Below are 18,728 nucleotides of genomic sequence, written 5' to 3'. Positions count from 1 at the left end.
CAAGAAGTTTTTAGAATTTTAAGAAGTTTTTTGTGCAGTGTGTTTGGGCAAAATGGGCTGTACATGGGAGAGGGAAGGAGAGAGGAGCTGATGTATATGAGTCGTGATGGTGGGGGATGGGGCGGTGACTGTGGATTGCAAGGGAACATAGGAGGATAGGAATAAAGCACATGGATAGAAGGGAGAGCAGAGTGTGGGTTACCTGACTCCTGCCCTGACTAACTGCCATGGAATAACTGCCCTTTAACTTGATGCTTGCCTAATGCGATGCTTTGCTGAATGCGTGCGACCCCACACATGCCGTGAATCCCTAAGAATGAATCTAAATTTATAGGCCCCTAGTGCAGGGAGAGGACAGCAGGATTATGGGAGCTGATTAGTTATAAATTAGGGACAGCTGCTCAACACATCTTGGTGTGGATAGATGATCAAAGATGCAGTCCTGATTACATCTCTATACTAAACACCTCTCCTGTGATAAACATCTACAGAGACACCCCCCCTGGAGCTACAACAATGAGTACTGAAAACCATGTAACTGATGATGAATTCTAGCAAAGGAGTTGAATGACATGAAATTACCATTCAGGGTGCTTGCTGACACATAGAAAATCATTGCAATGTACAAAGACATTCAGGATCCAGGGAGAGCTGGGGATATTCAGTGCATACCTGTGTAAAGAGAGGAGATGGATATTAGTTTCCTGCCATGGAATAACTGCCCTTTAACTTGATGCTTGTCTAATGTGATGCTTTGCTGAATGCGTGCGACCCCACACATGCGAAATACAGAAATAGAAATACATGCAGCCACACTCTCTGGTCCTGAGTGCCGGCGGCTATGCCGGGTATTGATGTGAGAGACTCATGCGAGTTTCTCGCATGTCATTTACAAGTGTGACCCCTGCCATAAAGAGATTATAGGAGTTGTTGCTATCAGGTTGTTGTTAACAGCCATCACAGGAACAACAGTACTGATGAGGCATAGTCAGTACCACAAAGATTATTATTGTTCCCTTTCTTTTCTTCTTCATCTTGTACAAATGCCATAATGACTTTTCACGTCCACAGCTGGTCTCTGCACACTAGCATCTTTCTCCCCTCTCAGTCATCTCACACTTTTCTCACAAAATACTGTCCCAGCACACTTTTCTCCCCCCACACTGCCTTCCCATGCTGCCCACCTTTATATACCCCCATTCTACACATTCTCTATAATGTCTCCTCACACCCCTCTATTTCACACCTGTCTTTTTACATATTTTTCCCTCCTCTCCTCTCCATACTGTCTCCTTACAACCTTCCCCCCCTTTACCATACTGTCACCTCAAATATTTTCTCAAAACGTCTCCTCAAACATTGTCTGGGAGCCAGCCAGCGTTTTACACCTTTCTTGAGCTGGCTGTCAGTTTGACAGCTGACTTGACTAACATCTGAATCTCAATCGAGGGAGGGGGTGAAGGAAATACTGCTGCCTGGGAGACACCTCAGACCACCACAGGCAGCCGAACAACTGCGTCTAGGGTAAAATGACCATCCTGCACCCCTCAGGTACACCAGTGAGAAAGTACAGAGCAGATGGAGGAGATATATATACAGTATTAGACGAGGCAAAATTTGTTCATTGACTGTTAAGTCCGCCATATTAATTATACAGCTGTATGCCGAATGCTCCTGTGTTCACTTTGAGAGGTGCTGGCAGACATCTCTGCTGGCGGCTTATCTCCCAGTAAACGAAAAGATTTTCAGTCTGAAATTGGACATGCTGGATCCTTAATTCCACTGACAATTAATTGTCTGGAGCCAATACACATTAGACAGTCGATACCAAATATTCCATTACTTTAATATCCCTTTAAAACATAAAAAAAATGTAAGATGCCCATAGCCTTGGAATGATTTTAAAGGGGTTCACCTACAAAATAATCCTTAAAAATAAGCCTGCTCCATTTCATTAAACAACTTAAATTTATTATATGGTTCCTTTATAAATCACAGGTACTGAAGGAACAAAGTTATCTTACATGTTGGGCTGTCATTAGGCATTAACCACTTTTGTCTGCAAGTGATGTCAAAATTATGACTATTTTATTTTTCAGGAGGGTCTTGGCTTTGGGAGATGTGATCCTTCACGTGCCATCTGCACTTTCCAAGAGGATTTCCAGGAATTTGAAATGATTGATGAGGAAGAAGATGAGGATGAGGAAGAGGAGGAAGATGAGATCCCACCTCAAGAAAACAGGAAACAAGTGGAGGTACCTCCATCACCTAGTCCTTCTCCCCTTCCACCTGAAGATACCCTTAAAAACAGGCCATGCACCTTGAGACTCAGTGCCCCGCGAACACAGGTAAGACATTGAAAGATTGTATATATAAAAACTTAGGAAGAGAGTATAGATTGCATGAATGCTACACAGTGTCGTAGTCATAAAAAGTAGTTACCCAGACTGTCACATTATTAATTATTTCTGGAACACTAAATTACCTGCTTGTTCTGTATAGAGATCATACCAAACACTGATTCCAGAGCCTACAGATCTGGATATAAGTTGTAGAATGGCGATTAACTATTTTTAAAGGCTATGTACACCTTAACACAAAATAGTCTTATTGTTCATTTGCTTCCCAAATGCAAAGACAAGCAACTTTTTAAATAATCTTCATTAAAAATTTGCTACCGTTTTGCTACTGCAGATGTCTGTAAGTCCTTTTTGTTGCTTAGTGCTAGTGCTTTGTAGCATGTACAATATCAGTGAGGGCAGAGAAAATAGGTGTCATAAAGGGGGGTAAGTACATGAAAAAGAAATGAGTATCCTTCACACACAGTTCAGACATCCAGCTTATATTACTTGGATAGACACTCTCAGAAGAAAAAAAATTGAAACTTGAAGCACGCTCCAAACTGCCTATCAGGGGGTCTGAAAATGAAACACACAGTCCTGACATCCAGCCTATATTACTGGGAGAGACACTCACAAGAAAAAAATCCTTCACACACACAGTCCTGACATCCAGCCTATATTACTGGGAGAGACACTCTCACAAGAAAAACATTTGAAGCAGGCTGCAAAGAGCATATCAGGGGGTCTGAAATGAATGAATCAAGACTGCAGACTGTAACTGAAACAATTTTATTAACTAAAGGTAATCACCAACATGTATAAAATAATTTTGTCCATGCCAAAGTTATAGCTTTTAAAGTAGTGGTTTTCTGTTATTTAAAGGGTTAGTCTGAAAATTGTAAGATATCCTCTAACTAATAGGGGATAATTTACTGATCGCTGGAGGTCTTAGCAGTCAACCACTCTGAGCCTGAGAATAAGCACTGGTTCCTGCTGGGAGCCTGACTCTGAATAGCACTGTCTTTAATGGAGCAGACGTGTGTTTTCTCCACTTTTGCTTCATTAATTGTCTATGAGAGTTGCGGAAAAAGCCGAGTACAGTTCTAAAGCCAAGTACAGTGCTTGGCTATTTAATGCAGTCCCATATATATTGAATGAAGCTGAGGTTGCGCATGCACACCATTGCTTCATTGAAGACATGGCTCTGCAGTGCTCGATTCCTGGGATCTAGAGCCTCGTTCTCTGAATCATTGGGGGTCACTTTGATTGAACCCCTCCAATCAATATTTATGCCATGGCTAGGAGATAACACCTAACATTTATACAAAGTAACACATCTTGAAAGAAATTTATAACCATAAAGAGGTGGACCTATAAATTATATGGATACTTGATTGCCCCCTTTAACATATGGCATAGTCAAAGTGTCTCATTCTAACAATGAAGCTATGCCTAGTTTTGTAGGTTTTACACACTGGATGTCCACTCTGGGGCAAGAGATAAATAATAAATGTCCGAGAATTATACCACAACTAATTGTGCTGTTAAAAGAGTAATAAATTGTTAGAAATACTTGTATCAATGAGGCTTATTATGTAGTGATAATAAAGTCTGGCTCCCTTATTTTCATTGACCTTTCAGATTTTCTTTTGTTGACCTTTTCCTTACTACTCTGCATCCATTTGGATTCCACTTCATGTCGTTTTTTTTAATTCTTAGAATTTGTATAAGAAACATTTAATGGAGATACACCACTAATGTGTTTAATCAGTTTCTTCATTCTCCTCCTATAATCACTAGATTTTCTAGCGTTGCCTTGTAGTTTTTTTTTTATATATTTATTAATAATTGAAGGGATTTGATATTTTGAGGAAACTAATATAAATGCATGCATTTTGTATTCACTTTAAAAAAGCAAAACAAAACATTTTAGATACACTCTGTTGAGCCTTTTGGCTTCTACAGCCTCTAAGTATCACTGTTTTCTTCTGGCTGCAGAATGAGTTATTAGTGTATCTGTCCATGAGCTTCTTTTGACTGGGTTTGTAACCCCAACTCTTGAACTTTCTTCTAAACTGATTTATGGTCATATCAAATGTGAACTTTAAACTTTGCATTGAGCTACTCCTCTGATATTCCTTCTACAAGTGTATAAATAAATTGACAACTGGGTGTTACCTGCTGGTGGTGTGTCTCTACACACAGACTGTTCAGTCGGTGCTGACTGTACACCTTTGCACTTTGGACATAGCCATGCCCCTTTGATAAGGCAAATGGCCACATCTACTTGTCAGTTTATTTATAAAGTTCCAGCAGAAATAACAAACAAAAGATCACAACTCAATTCTTACGGGAGTTTATGAAAATGTACTTTTTGTGGTTATTTTGCCATATGTTGGGTGCCACCAATGACATTAGATAATTTTGAGATATTCTATTCTCTGAATCTCAGGACACACTTAACAACAACGGTGGATTCATTTCTCAGAGTGACAGCTGGGCAGATCCTGAGAGGAATGAGACTGGTGAGAGAGTTAGACTCATTCTTTGCATGGCTGTCTATAAGTACTTTCCTCGATTTCTTCATTTGTATTAGTTTTATGTCATCCTCATGGGTGAGAATGTTTCTTTTTTCATCTTAAAATAATTTGTTGTAGAATGAAATTCATTTATTTGCTCCCTTCACCTCATGTTTTGACATCACACTTTCTCTCAAGGTGCAGTATGCTTGTTGCATGCATTTTTGGGGTTTAAACTCCCCATATGTAATTATTGATTGTCAGTATATATTAAACTAATGACCAAATTTTGAATCTACAGAACTGGCATCCCATACCCAGATTACCCATGCTGATCTGGTAACTCAAAAAGAAGATGACCGTGAAAATGCTGAGACAAATTTGGATAGTGAAGAAGTCACTGAGGTTTCAAGGATTGTTCCAGATAGACATCATGTATCTAGCCAAGAAGGGCCTTGGTCATCAGATTTAGAGTTGAGAGTATCTGCACCACTGGAAGAAAATCTGGAAGATTTGAGTCCTGAGCAGAGAGGAAACACAAGAGGACATCCATCAAATTCTTCTAACGAAACAACGTCTCCATCTTCTGATCCTGGAATTGAGGCTGATTTGACTAGTCGAGGTCGATTCCTGCTAACAGGACATTGTAGTCAGGACTTGAGTTCCCCAGGCTCGGATTCAGACATAGAAGGTGAAATAGAAGCAGCCTTTGCTTGTGAAGGAGGTAGACTTGTTGGTAATATGATTTCATCAATATCAGAAACAGAACTGGACTTAACCAGTGAGTCAAGCAGTGGAAGGTCTTCTCACCTTACAAACTCTATTGAAGAGGCAAGTTCTCCAACCTCTGATCCAGAACCAGATCATGTGGGTGACAGAGGCCGTCAAGGAATCAAAGACTCTATCTTACTTGACAAGGAAGAAGAACGTGGACCATTGATGATGGAGCCAGAAGAGAAATATAGCACATGGAATGAAGAAGGTCTATGTCAGGAGAAAGCAGATCAGAACAAACGTAGTCTGGAAAGTATACGTCGCTCATTCTACTTACCTGTTGGGCCTAAGCTTATGCCAGAAACAGATGCTAATAGTGAATATGACTCAGACTCTGAATCAGAAGCTGACCTAAGTGAGGACTCAGACTCCCCTTGGCTGCTCAGCAACCTGGTAAATAAGATGATTTCTGAAGGATCATATCCTATTTCATGTCCAGATGAGTGTTTTCAAAGGCAGACAAGTCCATCATGTGATACACTTTCTCCTGCCTCTGAACTGGATCCCGAGACAGTTGATGCAGACATTGAGGCTGAACTTGCAAGTTCCAAGGAGCCCTCAGAAGAGCTAGAAGCAGATGAACAGAGTATAGAGTTGGTAGATATGGAGACACTACAATATTCTCTTAATCGTCTTGATAGAGAGGAAAGTGGTCCTGGTTTGTATGTTCTGCATGACTCATGTGACACTGTAACTCCAATTTTTGAGGGACTTCCTGTACAACTGGAGGGATTATCCCATACAACAAAGTGTCGTCCACAGTCTCCAGAGCATATAACTGAACAGAAACCTTGGCCTGGGACAGAACAAATTCTTCAGGAACGAAGAGATGGTTGGGATATTGATCGTGACTTAGATTCTGGCATCCTAGAGGATAATGATCTATGTGATGATCTTTGTCAAGAGCTGGACCAAAATCAACCCACAATGGACATTTCAACAGCAAAAACTAATCATGGCTTTAACTTAGATTTTACGGGTGAGGAAGATGAAGATATTCCATATTACAGAAGTCTAAAGAGTTCACCTTACCATAATTGTGCTGGGGAAGAAACTTTTCTGGAGCGGTCTACAGGTGAATCGAGAATCCTAGATGACTCTTTGGCCTACGATTCAATGAAATACACTTTGGTGGTGGATGAGCACACCCAACTTGAGCTGGTTAGTCTCCAGAGATGTACATCTATACTGAGTGATGGCAGTGATCTTCTTAGAGCATGTGATACATGTGACTTGGATGATGATGAATTTGGAGATGATGTGGAAGTCCATGAAAATGAGTCTTCATCTGAAGACTCATCGCCAGAGCCTAACATGCCTTTTTCCAAGAAGTTTCTCAATGTTTTCGTTAACAGCACATCACGATCATCAAGTAAGTTAATGATTTATGACCAGTATGTATGTGATGAATCATTAGTTTGTCATTTTAAAGAGGTCTTATCGTTACTCTTGAGTTGTATGTTTTAGTTAAAGGGGTTGTCCTGGACTTATATATTGATGGCCTAGCCTTAGGACAGGTCATCAATATCTAATTGTTGTGGGCGTGACACCTGGCAGCCTTGCTGATCAGTTGCTTCCTGTGCCAACCGGATGTACTCTGTTTCGGAGCAGAACTAGAAGATTAGGTAGACAAAAAGCGCATATAGGGTCTTATCCTCAGATTAAGTGCAGTTTTTTTTCAGGGAGCTGCTCACCTGATGGTGTAAGGCAAAAGCATGTGCGTATCGGCTGCTGCAGATCCACTGGCCGCCCAGGTGACCTCAGAGACGTTGTTCAGGATAGTTTGTGGATTGAGTCCGCGCTGCCACAATAATACAGATTCAAATGTAATGAAAAGCTCTGGTGGTTTATTCAATAAATAAATAAACCACCAGAGCTTTTCATTACATTTGAATCTGTATTATTGTGGCAGCGCGGACTTAATCCACAAACTGTCCTGCACAACGTCTCGGAGCAGAACTACACAGCTCTGCCAAATGCGTAGTTGCGACACCCGAGTACTGCAAATCTGCCCCCTATTGATTCGAATAGGGGGCAGATATACAGTGCCTATCCATGGCCATGATTCAGTTGACAGAGTTGTGTGTTTCCACAACTGATCATACGCAGCTGCTGGTGTCAGGAACAGCTGAATTTCGGGGGTCGCACCCCCACTGATCTGATACTGATGACCTATCCTAAGGATATTTTCTGATATATGTACAGTGTTTTATTTATTGTGCCTTGCACGATTTGTTGATTATGTTGTTAATTGGTCTTCTTACAGGCACCGAGTCATTTGGGTTATTTTCTTGTGTACTCAATGGAGAAGAACGAGAACAGACACACAGAGCTGTTTTCAGGTATGAGAATTTTATCCCATAGTACTTCTTTATTAAGCATGTTTTTAACTTTGTAATTGGACTGCCTGCATTATAAACTATTCCAAAGTAATCAATTTGAGCATCATTTTTCCTTACAATTTATCTAGTAAAATTTCTCAATTTATTATAAATTCACAAATCAATTTTACTAACTATTACCATATTTTTCAGTTAAATAAAATGCACTTATTTTCCCCCAAATTTGGGGGGAAAATGGGGGTGCATCTTATAATGCGGATATACCTTACCAGTACCATTGCTTAAGGCCACAGGCTGAGATGAGGGGGTGTCCGTCGGTGCTGCGGGTGCCCGGCTGTTCCCGAGATCTCCATCTGTGCATGCTCCGCCCCCCAGCGGCCATTTTCCCTGAGTCCACCGCACAGGAAACCATGGAACTGTGGGGGCTCTGACCTTTCACAAAATGTCAGCAGAGCCCCCCCGCAGCACCGGAGACACCCGGAGCAGCATCGGACACCTCTGCAACACTGCCGGACACCCCCGCAGTGCCAGACACCTGCAGCAGCACCGGAACACCACCTCATCCGACCCTGGGACCCCGCTTCACTGCAGTCACCACCTCCGGTAAGCAATAAGATGCATGGATTTTCAGAATCACCACCATTTTATTAAAAAAAACATTTTTTTATCCTCAAAATTTGGGATGCGTCTTATGATCCGGAGCATCTTATAATCCGAAAAATACAGTAATTGTCAAAAGACTTTGAACATAACTTTTAAACACAAAATATACCTGGAATATACAACAAACATTAATACCACCTATAGGTGAGTTTAATAACTTTGATTACTTAGTTACAATGGCAATTGTCAAAGCGTAACAAACAAAGCTTATTGATCTGAGCGACTTCACTAAGGTTCTTCATTGCCTTAATAGACCACAATAGTAAGCAGATACCATAAGTGGTTCAGGGAAAGACAACAATTGAACCAGCAAAGGATTTATGAACCCTCAAGAATACATCACGATTAATTGATGTGCGTGTGGAACAAAAACTAGGCCGTCTGGTTCAATCCTACAGAATGGCCTTATTTAGTAGGATAATGCTCCTTGTCACACAGCAGCAATTGTTCAGGAATTGTTTGAGAGACGTGACAAAGCATTCATGGTATTGACTTGGCCTCCAAATTCCTCAGATCTCAGTCCGATCAAGTGGTTTTGGGTTACTCTGAAAACAATTCGAACCTGTGGAGGTCCCACCCGACAATTAACAGGAAATCAGCTAATATCTTGGTGGCCAATACCGCAGAACAATCTTAGGATAGGGCTACACGGTCAACATGTGTTGCATGACACTGAAATCACAGCGATTGGCTTTTGTGTAACACATGTCTTTGTGTAGCTCCAGCCTAAGGCCACATTCACACGTTCAGTATTTGGTCATAGTCAGTATTTTACATCGGTATTCGAAAGCAAAAATCAAGAGTATGTGAAAAATACAGAAGTGGTGACGTGTTTCTATTATACTTTTCTTCTGATTCTTCCACTCCTGATTTAAGCTTACAAACACTGATATAAAATAGTAACAAAATACTGAACATGTGAACGTGGCCTAAGATGTTATTTGGATGAGTCAAAGCTGTTTTGGCAAGAAGAGGGGAGACCTGTATATTAGGCAGTTGTTTTAAGTGTTGTGGCTGATTGAAACTATTATGTTATTTTAATCCTTCTAATCTTAAGTGTTAGCTGCTGATTTCTCTTTGGAAAAATTATTTTGTTACCAGTAAAGTATGACAAATGAATAAACTTTACAGAAAGTAAAGAATTATTCTTCTATAAAGGGTTGCTTCCATGTCATCGTTACCATCATAAATCCACAAATTAATTGATTTATTCTTCAATTTTTGGTCTAAGCAATCATAAAAGTGTAATTGGATATTGGACGTTATCTTCAGAATAGCCAAATGGCATCGTATAGTAATGTGAAAATAACAGAGTTACAAATTACTGCCAACAATTACTGCCCAGAATACCAAGAAAGCGTAGCAGCTGTATCATACAGACCCCATCCGTACACAGGATATCTACCATTCGAAGCAAATAGTCAACATCGATTTACCACTTGTATACGGAGGTACTTGTCAGCAGAGCGTCCTGTGTTGTCACTGGCAAAAGCGGCATTCATTGATCATTCTTTTTTCGGTCTCCAAAAAAATGATTATTGGGTACTAAGCCCAGCAAAATCACTGATGGCCTTTACAATTCTTGAAAACACCAAGACTAAACATTTGCATGTGCAGAGAAGTGTGTCACTTAGGCTCCTTTCACACTAGCGTCGGAATCTCCCCGTCGCAATGCGTCGGGGAGAGATTCCGACGCTAGCGTTTGCTGCATTGCACAATGGAGGCAGCGGATGCATTTTTCCGGCGCATCCGCTGCCCCATTGTAAGGTGTGGGGAGGTGGGGGCGGAGTTCCGCTACATGTAACGTTTTTTTCTCCCGACGGTCCGCAAAAGCACGACGCTCGACGGATGCGACGTGTGGCAATCCGTCGCAAATGCGTCGTCAATGCAAGTCTTTGGGGAAAAAACGCATCCTGCAAGCACTTTTGCAGGATGCGTTTTTTCTGCAAAACGACGCATTGTGACGGATTGCAGAAAACGCTAGTGTGAAAGTAGCCTTAGACAAGAGCTTCTTCAGAGCCTATTTAGTGGTAATATTGACTTCTGTAAAAAAAAAAAAAAAAAGAATGCAAGCTCCGGACAATATAGAAACAAGACAGAAGAAGAATCCACACCTTTGAAATGCAATGCTGGAGAAGGATGTTATCAATACCATGGATGACCAGAAGAACAAATAAATCAATTTTTAAACAAATCAAGTCATACATGCCACTGGAAGTAATGATCACCAAGCTATGACTTGACGTCTTTGGACGCATCATATGAAGAGCGCGATCACTAGAGAAGGACATCATGGTCAGAAGATTAGAAGGAATAAGTCAAAAACAAAGACCAGCAACCTGATGGCTTGATACTATTGAAAATGGCAGAGAAGACCATGGTGGACCTATCTATATTTGCACAAGATTGATCTTCCTACAGATTGTTCATCCATCAAGTTGCCATGGCTCGAAATTGGGCTGAAGGCTGTTAAAAAAAAAAAAAAGAAAGGTAGATAATAATGAGGACAAGACCACTGTAATTGATGATAATTAATAAGGTAACAGGTTCCCTGTAAACATTGTATGCAGTTACGCTGGGAAGGCAGTCATCATTTTACTTTCTGTGACTCTGTTTTTTAGGTTTATTCCTCGTCATGAAGATGAGCTTGAACTAGATGTTGATGACCCATTACTGGTAGAATGTGAGGATGGTTCATGGTGTCGTGGTTATAACATGAGGACGGGAGAGAGAGGGATCTTCCCCTCATTTTATGCCCATGAAGTTGTATGTCCAGTGAAGGAGAATGTTGGTAAGGTTCTACATAGGTTGAATCTTGAACAGATAAATATGATGTTGTGTTTTAAAGGGGGAGTCCCATCTCATACATCTATCTCATATTCCTCAAATGTCTAATAGATGCAAGTCGGTTTATGAAACCACACCTAGGTTGAAAGGGAGGGTCCCCCAAACCCTATCCTGCCTGACAAGGTAGCCCCCCCCCCCTTCCCTACCATGTGGATATGAGATAAATATCTGAGCTAGGAATATCCCTTAACGTATGTGGACATCTGAGAGTTGATAGTATGTTTTAGGATTCCAGTATTTTCTCATTATGCCTCATTTACAATGGCCATTTTGACCTTATACATTTCATTATTTGCCACTTGTGGAGAGTTGATAGTATGTTTTAGGATTCCAGTATTTTCTCATTATGCCTCATTTACAATGGCCATTTTGACCTTATACATTTCATTATTTGCCACTTGTGATAGTTTTTCACTGTTGCCTTTTCTGGGAAAAATTGCAAAACGAGCTGAAGGAACCGACCCTGACTCCTTTATAGAGAAGTGACTAAAAGATGGTCTCATGCGCCATTTTCTCTGGAATTCACTGTGGACCTAACAAAATGCTCTTTGAGACTCATGTTTACAGCCATGCTTAAAAGGGTTTACCCACGAAGAAAAGTTCATTTTAATCAATAGATCTTGGAATAATAATAATTTCCACAATTGGATATATGTACGGAAAATAAAATGTTCCTGTGCTGAGATAATCTTATACATGTGCCCCTGCTGTGTACTGTGTAATGGCTGTGTCTGACCTTGCAGGAATATGGTGTGATCATACCACAGCTCCTGGGGCAGGGGAGGAAGCAAAAGAGTATACAGACAGGACAGCATGGAATCACAGCTGATTCTTTCTTTGAAGAAAAACATTATTTAAAAACCGGCAGGGAAATGTTTTACCTCACAAAAAGAATCAGCGCTGCTGTAATGTCTGTATAATCTTTTGCTTCCTCCCCTGCCCAGGAGATGTGGTATGATCAGACCATGTTCCTGTACGGTCAGACACGGCCATTACACAGTACACAGCAGGGGCACATGTATAAGATTATCTCAGCACAGGAACATTTCATTAAAAACACATACACTTATGGAAATTGTTGTTATTCCAAGATGTATTGATTACAATGAACGTTTGTTCATGGAAAATCATGTATGAGAAATCAGGGTTGAAAACACCACTATCGTCATCTCTCCAGATTTTTGTCCTGATCTTCAAATGCAGTGATGACAGTGTAGATGATTAGATGTATTCTAATTGCTTACTGCCCTTTATCTACAGTATGTTTCTACCATATTAATAATGCATTTCATAATTTCTGTACAGTGATTAAAGGCAATTCTCCTTGGGTCCAGATGTTTGATGTGCAGTTTCTGGGTTCTGTTGAAGTTCCACATCACCAGGGCAACGGAATTCTGTGTGCAGCCATGCAAAAGGTAAGGAAGTAAGATAATAGGCTGTGGTTCCGGGTTTCCATATATCCCAGCTTTTAATAATATTTACCATGCATATTAATCAAATCCATATGGCTAATTGGAAGAATGTGTAATGCAAAAATACCTAATGCTATTGCAATGCGAGGGCATTTGACAAGATTAGGCGAGGAATTTTTAGCAGCTGTATCAGGAAGACTAACATAGTATTTTACCAAACTACGAAGTGTTATAATTGGATACATGCAAAACTGAAATACATGTTTTTGCAAGTTAAGCTGGTCACATATTAGAATAGTGACTGAAGATCTGAGTAAAATATAGTTTTTAATTTCTCTTCTCTGTTACTAAGATATTAGTTTTATAAGTTTACATTCCAATTTCCCCTTCATCCAAGGGGGCGTTAGCAGAGATGGGCATGTACTTTTACTCTTGCATTACATTGACTAATTACTGTATAAGCAGGGGAAAAGGAAAAAGAGAATATGCCTCCAGAGAATGTCAGACCTGGCTTTTTCTATGTGAGACTTGTAATAGCAAACAGCCCTGCTCTTCTTCACTGATGTCACTGTCTGCATCTACTGTAATTACAAACTCGGGGGAGAAAAGTAGAGATGTGTATCATTACAAAAATGTTAAACTTCCTCATCTGCAGCTCTCATCTCAATGCACTGTCAGTATGTTGGGAGGGGTAGTAGAGACGGCTGTGAGATGAGTGCTGCAGCTGCAGAGGTGGTTGTAATAACACACAGCTCTTCTCTGCTATTCTCCCATTCCACACTTGTCATCACAGTAGATGCCGGCAGTGGGATCAGTTAGGAGAACAGGTCTGTGTGTGTTATTACATGTCTCACACAGAGAAAGACGGTTTTGGCACTCTCCTATGGTGTTACCGTATGCCTCTTGCCTATGATTGGTCAAATTCATTCAGGAAAAAAGTAACAGCCCTCCAGAGACGAATCTCAGCTAAATCCCTCTTGCTTAAACTTTACAAGCTAATATTTCCACAGTGAAGATGAGAAATAAAAAATGAAAAACAACATTTTATTCAGCTCTGCAGCCTCTTCATCTTGTTAAAACTGGTGAAAGGTCCTCTTTAATGGGGACCTGTCTCTTCCAGAAATGCTATCTACCTGCAGATATAGTGATAATCTGTAGGTAAATATTGTTTAATTCATGTTTATCCAGCTTCCTGGACCAGCAGATACAGTGAGAAAAGTAGATTTTTGGTACTCACCATAAAAACTGCTTTTCCTGGTCTTCGTTGAGGGACACAGAACAATGGGATAGTCTGCTGCCACCTAGAGGCTGACACCATTATTGCATGTAAATAAAATTGGCTCCTCCACAGCAGACTATACCTCGCCTACCGGAGTCAGGATTCCTAAGTTTTGTGAGAAAGCAGTAGGATGAGAAAAAAATAGAATTAAAGAAAAGAGAAACATAGCCAGGCAACTAAGAGAGGAGGTTGTGTCCACCAATGAAGACTACGAAAAACAGATTTTACAGTAAGTACCAAAAATATACTTTTCTCGTTCCTCTCGTTGGAGGACACTGAACCATGGGACGTCCTAAAGCTGTTCATAGGGTGGAAAAAAATTAAATATCATAGTTACCTCTTAGTCTTCCGCCGTAACTCAAGTGAACGTTTGGGCTACTGCCGCATGCAGAACCTTCCCACCAAGACTTGCATCTGTCAAAAGTGTGGACCCTGTAAAACTTAGAAAATCTATGCACCGTTGCCCAAGTAGCTGATTTACAGAGCTGTAAAGCCAATGCCTGATGACGACTCCCACCGCTCACGTAGCTTACGCCATAATCCTAAATAGGGCCACCCTGGTCTTAGCCCTATAGGCATGGATAATAGCCAGCTTGATCCAGCAGGCAATGGTATGGTATGCACTTTTTTACATCATCATGTCAGGCTGGATTTTTCTGTTTCCCATAATGATTTACATGTGGGCATCCTTTGGATGGTATTAACTTATGTAGCTCTTTGAATATTCCACATAACCTAGCGTGCATATAATATATGTTATAAGAGTGCTGATGTTGTATAATGTAAAGTAGTTATTGCTTCTTGCATCCTGGCGCATGCACATTGTGAACTAGGTGTCTTATTCATTCAACCTAACGTGAACTCCAATGCCATGTAATTTATTCATTAGCTTTGGCGTAGTGGTGCACGCATGCTATGGGCTATGACAGCACTGACATCATTTGATTTTACACTAATCCTGGACTTTTGGCACATGCCTAGTGTAAGTTACGTACTGAGTGTACTTGTGCACTGATCCTCTGACATGTCACGCATGCACAATTATGAGTTCTGGACGCCGACTTGCTGCTCCCGGTCTCCATCATTGCCTCGGATAGGTATTTTTATACCTTGTGTGTTTCATATTCCATTTGATTTGTGCCTATATAAAAGTGACGCCAAGGTGTATATTCATTCACCCCTACCCCTGAGGAAGCCACAGCAGGTGTGGATACACGTGGGGTCTTCATCCCTCATTTCATATTCTTTGCCTTGTCCAAAGGTTCCTTATCTTTTAGGCTCACATTTTGCCTCCTACGCCTGGTATACCTTATGCTTTTTCACATTATTTTTACCTAGGTACTTTGGCCATTTGGCTTCTGATGATTATCATGTTATCTCTTAGCCACTGATTGAACATTTTTTGGTACCTTTTGCATTGCATTATATTTTGTGTCTGTTTAGTGCATTTGATATACCTTCTATTTGCAACCTATGGATACCTTGTGTGTCATATATTTTTTATTGTAAGATTGCACTTACTGAGTGTATTGGGGGACACTCACTTGGCACGGAATTCAAGCACTTAGGCACGGGTTTTCACTCTAACAGTCTATGTGGTTTATTATGGAGTCATAAGCCACAGAAATATGAACAAGCACACAGTCTTTACATCAATCTTCACATCATAGTATACGGCTTTGAAACGCGGTCACTAAACACACCGAACCTCTGTGTCCAGTTATCATGGGTGACCGCACGCCATACAGTTCATTAATGTCCATGGAGCACAACAGGCACCAACATACGACATTACGGTTGCAGTCTCTAATCATGCTGGACCTCACTCCGTCCAGTTACCATGGGTGACTGCATGGTTCCCCATACGCTGGGTTACCTTCCAGGACCTCCTGCTCCATACATTGACTCCTATCAGTACTCTCTCTCTCTCTCAGGGAAGCTGCCGAACTGGGATCACCATCCTGGGCAGTGCCTTGCTCACCAGGCCACCTGACAGTCCAGATCCTCAGACGGGCTGTAGCTTCCCCAAACACAGTGCCATCACGGACTCTGCACACGCGTCCTCTCTGTGCGCTATTCAGGACATCCATCCCCATCTGGGACCGTCCAACACACAGGCCCCCCAAGTCCAAGGCCTCTCCCATGTGCTCTTCAGGGATCTAGTCCTACTCCCAGGACCTCCCAACAAAGAGGCCCTCCAGGACCTGGCATACAGACCACTCAGGTCCATCCATCTTTTTCCTGCCGAGCCACAGCAAACACCTCACACGTGCTTCCTGGATCGTTGCCTGCATTCTACACCATATGTAAGATTGCACTTACTGAGTATTGGGGAACACTCGCTTGGCACGGGATTCAAGCACTTAGGCACGGGTTTTCACTTTAACAGTCCATGTGGTTTATTATGGAGTCATAAGCCACAGAAATATGAACAACAAGCACACAGTCTTTACATCAATCTTCACATCATAGTATACGGCTTTGAAATGTGGTCACTAAACACGCCGAACCTCTGTGTCCAGTTATCATGGGTGACCGCGCGCCATACAGTTCATTAATGTCCATGGAGCACAACAGGCACCAACATACGACATTACGTTTGCAGTCTCTAATCATGCTGGACCTTACTCCGTCCAGTTACCATGGGTGACTGCATGGTTCCCCATACGCTGGGTTACCTTCCAGGAGCTCCTGCTCCATACACGGACTCCTGTCAGTACTCTTTCTCTCAGGAAAGCTGCCGAACTGGGATCACCGTCCCTGGCAATGCCTTGCTCACCAGGCCACCTGACAGTCCAGATCCTCAGATGGGCTGTAGCTTCCCCAAACGCAGTGTCATCACGGACTCTGCACACGCGTCCTCTCTGTGCGCTATTCAGGAAGTCCATCCCCATCTGGGACCGTCCAACACACAGGCCCCCAAGGTCCAAGGCCTCCCCATGTGCTCTTCAGGGATCTAGTCTTACTCCCAGGACCTCCCAACGAAGAGGCCCTCCAGGACCTGGTACACAGACCACTCCGGTCCATCCATCTTTTCCCCATGTGACCCACATGGTCACATTATTTACTCGTAGCCACTCCCACAGGTGGGAGGTGTGTGTGGCTAGTTCAACCATTACAACTACAGATATGCCTCCATGCATATCCTGAGGAGCACATGTAGCGCCCTCTAGCTGTAACAGGGGTCACTGCATCACATCTACATGGCTAAATGAGGTTATGTGCTTGTCTTATTATATTATGTCACCTATGTGTTACATTGTTTGGGCTTGTAGCTTCTTTTAAATGTTTTTAATATAATGTACTGTTTTGGTTTGTCACTAATGTATTCAATAAATTGATATTTTTAAAAGGTGATCTACTAGCTTTTGCATATTGCTTTTTTCCTTTGACTATATCTTCATTAGTATGTGCTAGTATGATCCCATAATTATTAGGTGGTGTCCTCATACTGTTCCTAATTTATTTCCCGGTCTCTTAACCCCTTCACGACATGCGCAGTACATGAATGTGCATGTTGTGTCCCTCCCTTTGATGTGGGCTCCGGCGTTGAGCCCACATCTTTCCCTGCACATGTCAGCTGCTTTGAACAGCTGACATGTGCCCCTAAGAACCGTGGGTGAAATTGCAATCCACCCGCGGCTGTTAAACTGTTAATTGCTGCTGTCAATTTCTGACAGCGGCATTTAATGTGATCGTGATGGAAAAACGTCACTAATCTCACTTATCGGCACCCGTGTCACATGCCGCGGGTCGCCGATGGGTTGACATGACAACACGGGGTCTGCATGAGACCCCTGTGGATGTCATTGCCGGACTGCTATTAGCACCGCCCAGGTAGGAGTGGGGAGCTAGAGGGGGAGTAAGGAGAGAAAGGACTCATGACATGGTTGTACTTATAACTTATGCTGAAGATCCGGATCCCTTTAACTTATTCTCCATGCACACGCACGCTATGTGGGATGGCAGACAAGAGCTACTTGGTTTATGGACCTCCACCCCCGTACTTGACTACCAGCAGTGTCAAGGTACATTAGTGCAGCCACACCGACGCGAGAGGATACGGACTGAACAATTACAGCTTCTACGCTCCACTGCTACGTGGGTGTAACAGAGTGCACAGTTTACACTCTGCTACCCTGTGACATCTATGTGAAAAACTAAAGCAAAATGCTTAGCGTCTAACCTAAGACAGGAATGCCAGACCTTGCCTCCATCTGACACTGCAGAAGACTGAGGAAGCCTGGCTTCAGCAGGCGAAGTATAGTCTGCTGGGGAGGAGCCAATTTTATTCAATTGCAAGAATAGTGTCAGCCTCTAGGTGGCAGCAGACTATCCCATGGTTCTGTGTCCCCCAATGTGAGGAACCAGAAAATGAAATTATATTGTCTGCTCACTATACACCTAGTACTTTTAATCAAATCCAGGCACTTTGATTGATAGCCTACTCTGCAACGTGTTTGTGCAGCGTATGAGTGCATAGTAGGCTGTCAATAAAAATCCTGGGAAGTGACAACTGCTGCTCTTGGGGTGTAGTGAGTGGTGACTTT

General features: G+C 41.9%; 1 protein-coding gene across 1 annotated transcript in view; it reads left to right on the top strand.

The window, feature by feature from the left end:
- The window catches only part of MAPK8IP2 (mitogen-activated protein kinase 8 interacting protein 2), a 106,220-nt gene that overhangs the window by 69,270 nt on the left and 18,222 nt on the right, over positions 1-18,728 (top strand). The window contains exons 3-8 of the mRNA XM_069765497.1: positions 2,100-2,348; positions 4,795-4,867; positions 5,163-7,007; positions 7,902-7,977; positions 11,262-11,431; positions 12,793-12,902. Of these exons, the coding sequence (XP_069621598.1) occupies positions 2,100-2,348; positions 4,795-4,867; positions 5,163-7,007; positions 7,902-7,977; positions 11,262-11,431; positions 12,793-12,902 (2,523 nt within the window). The remainder of the gene's footprint in view (positions 1-2,099; positions 2,349-4,794; positions 4,868-5,162; positions 7,008-7,901; positions 7,978-11,261; positions 11,432-12,792; positions 12,903-18,728) is intronic.

Source organism: Ranitomeya imitator, chromosome 4 (assembly GCF_032444005.1).
Source record: "Ranitomeya imitator isolate aRanImi1 chromosome 4, aRanImi1.pri, whole genome shotgun sequence".
NCBI lineage: Eukaryota > Metazoa > Chordata > Amphibia > Anura > Dendrobatidae > Ranitomeya > Ranitomeya imitator.
The sequence above is the reverse complement of the archived record's forward strand: the minus strand, read 5'-3'. Positions and strand labels throughout refer to the sequence as shown.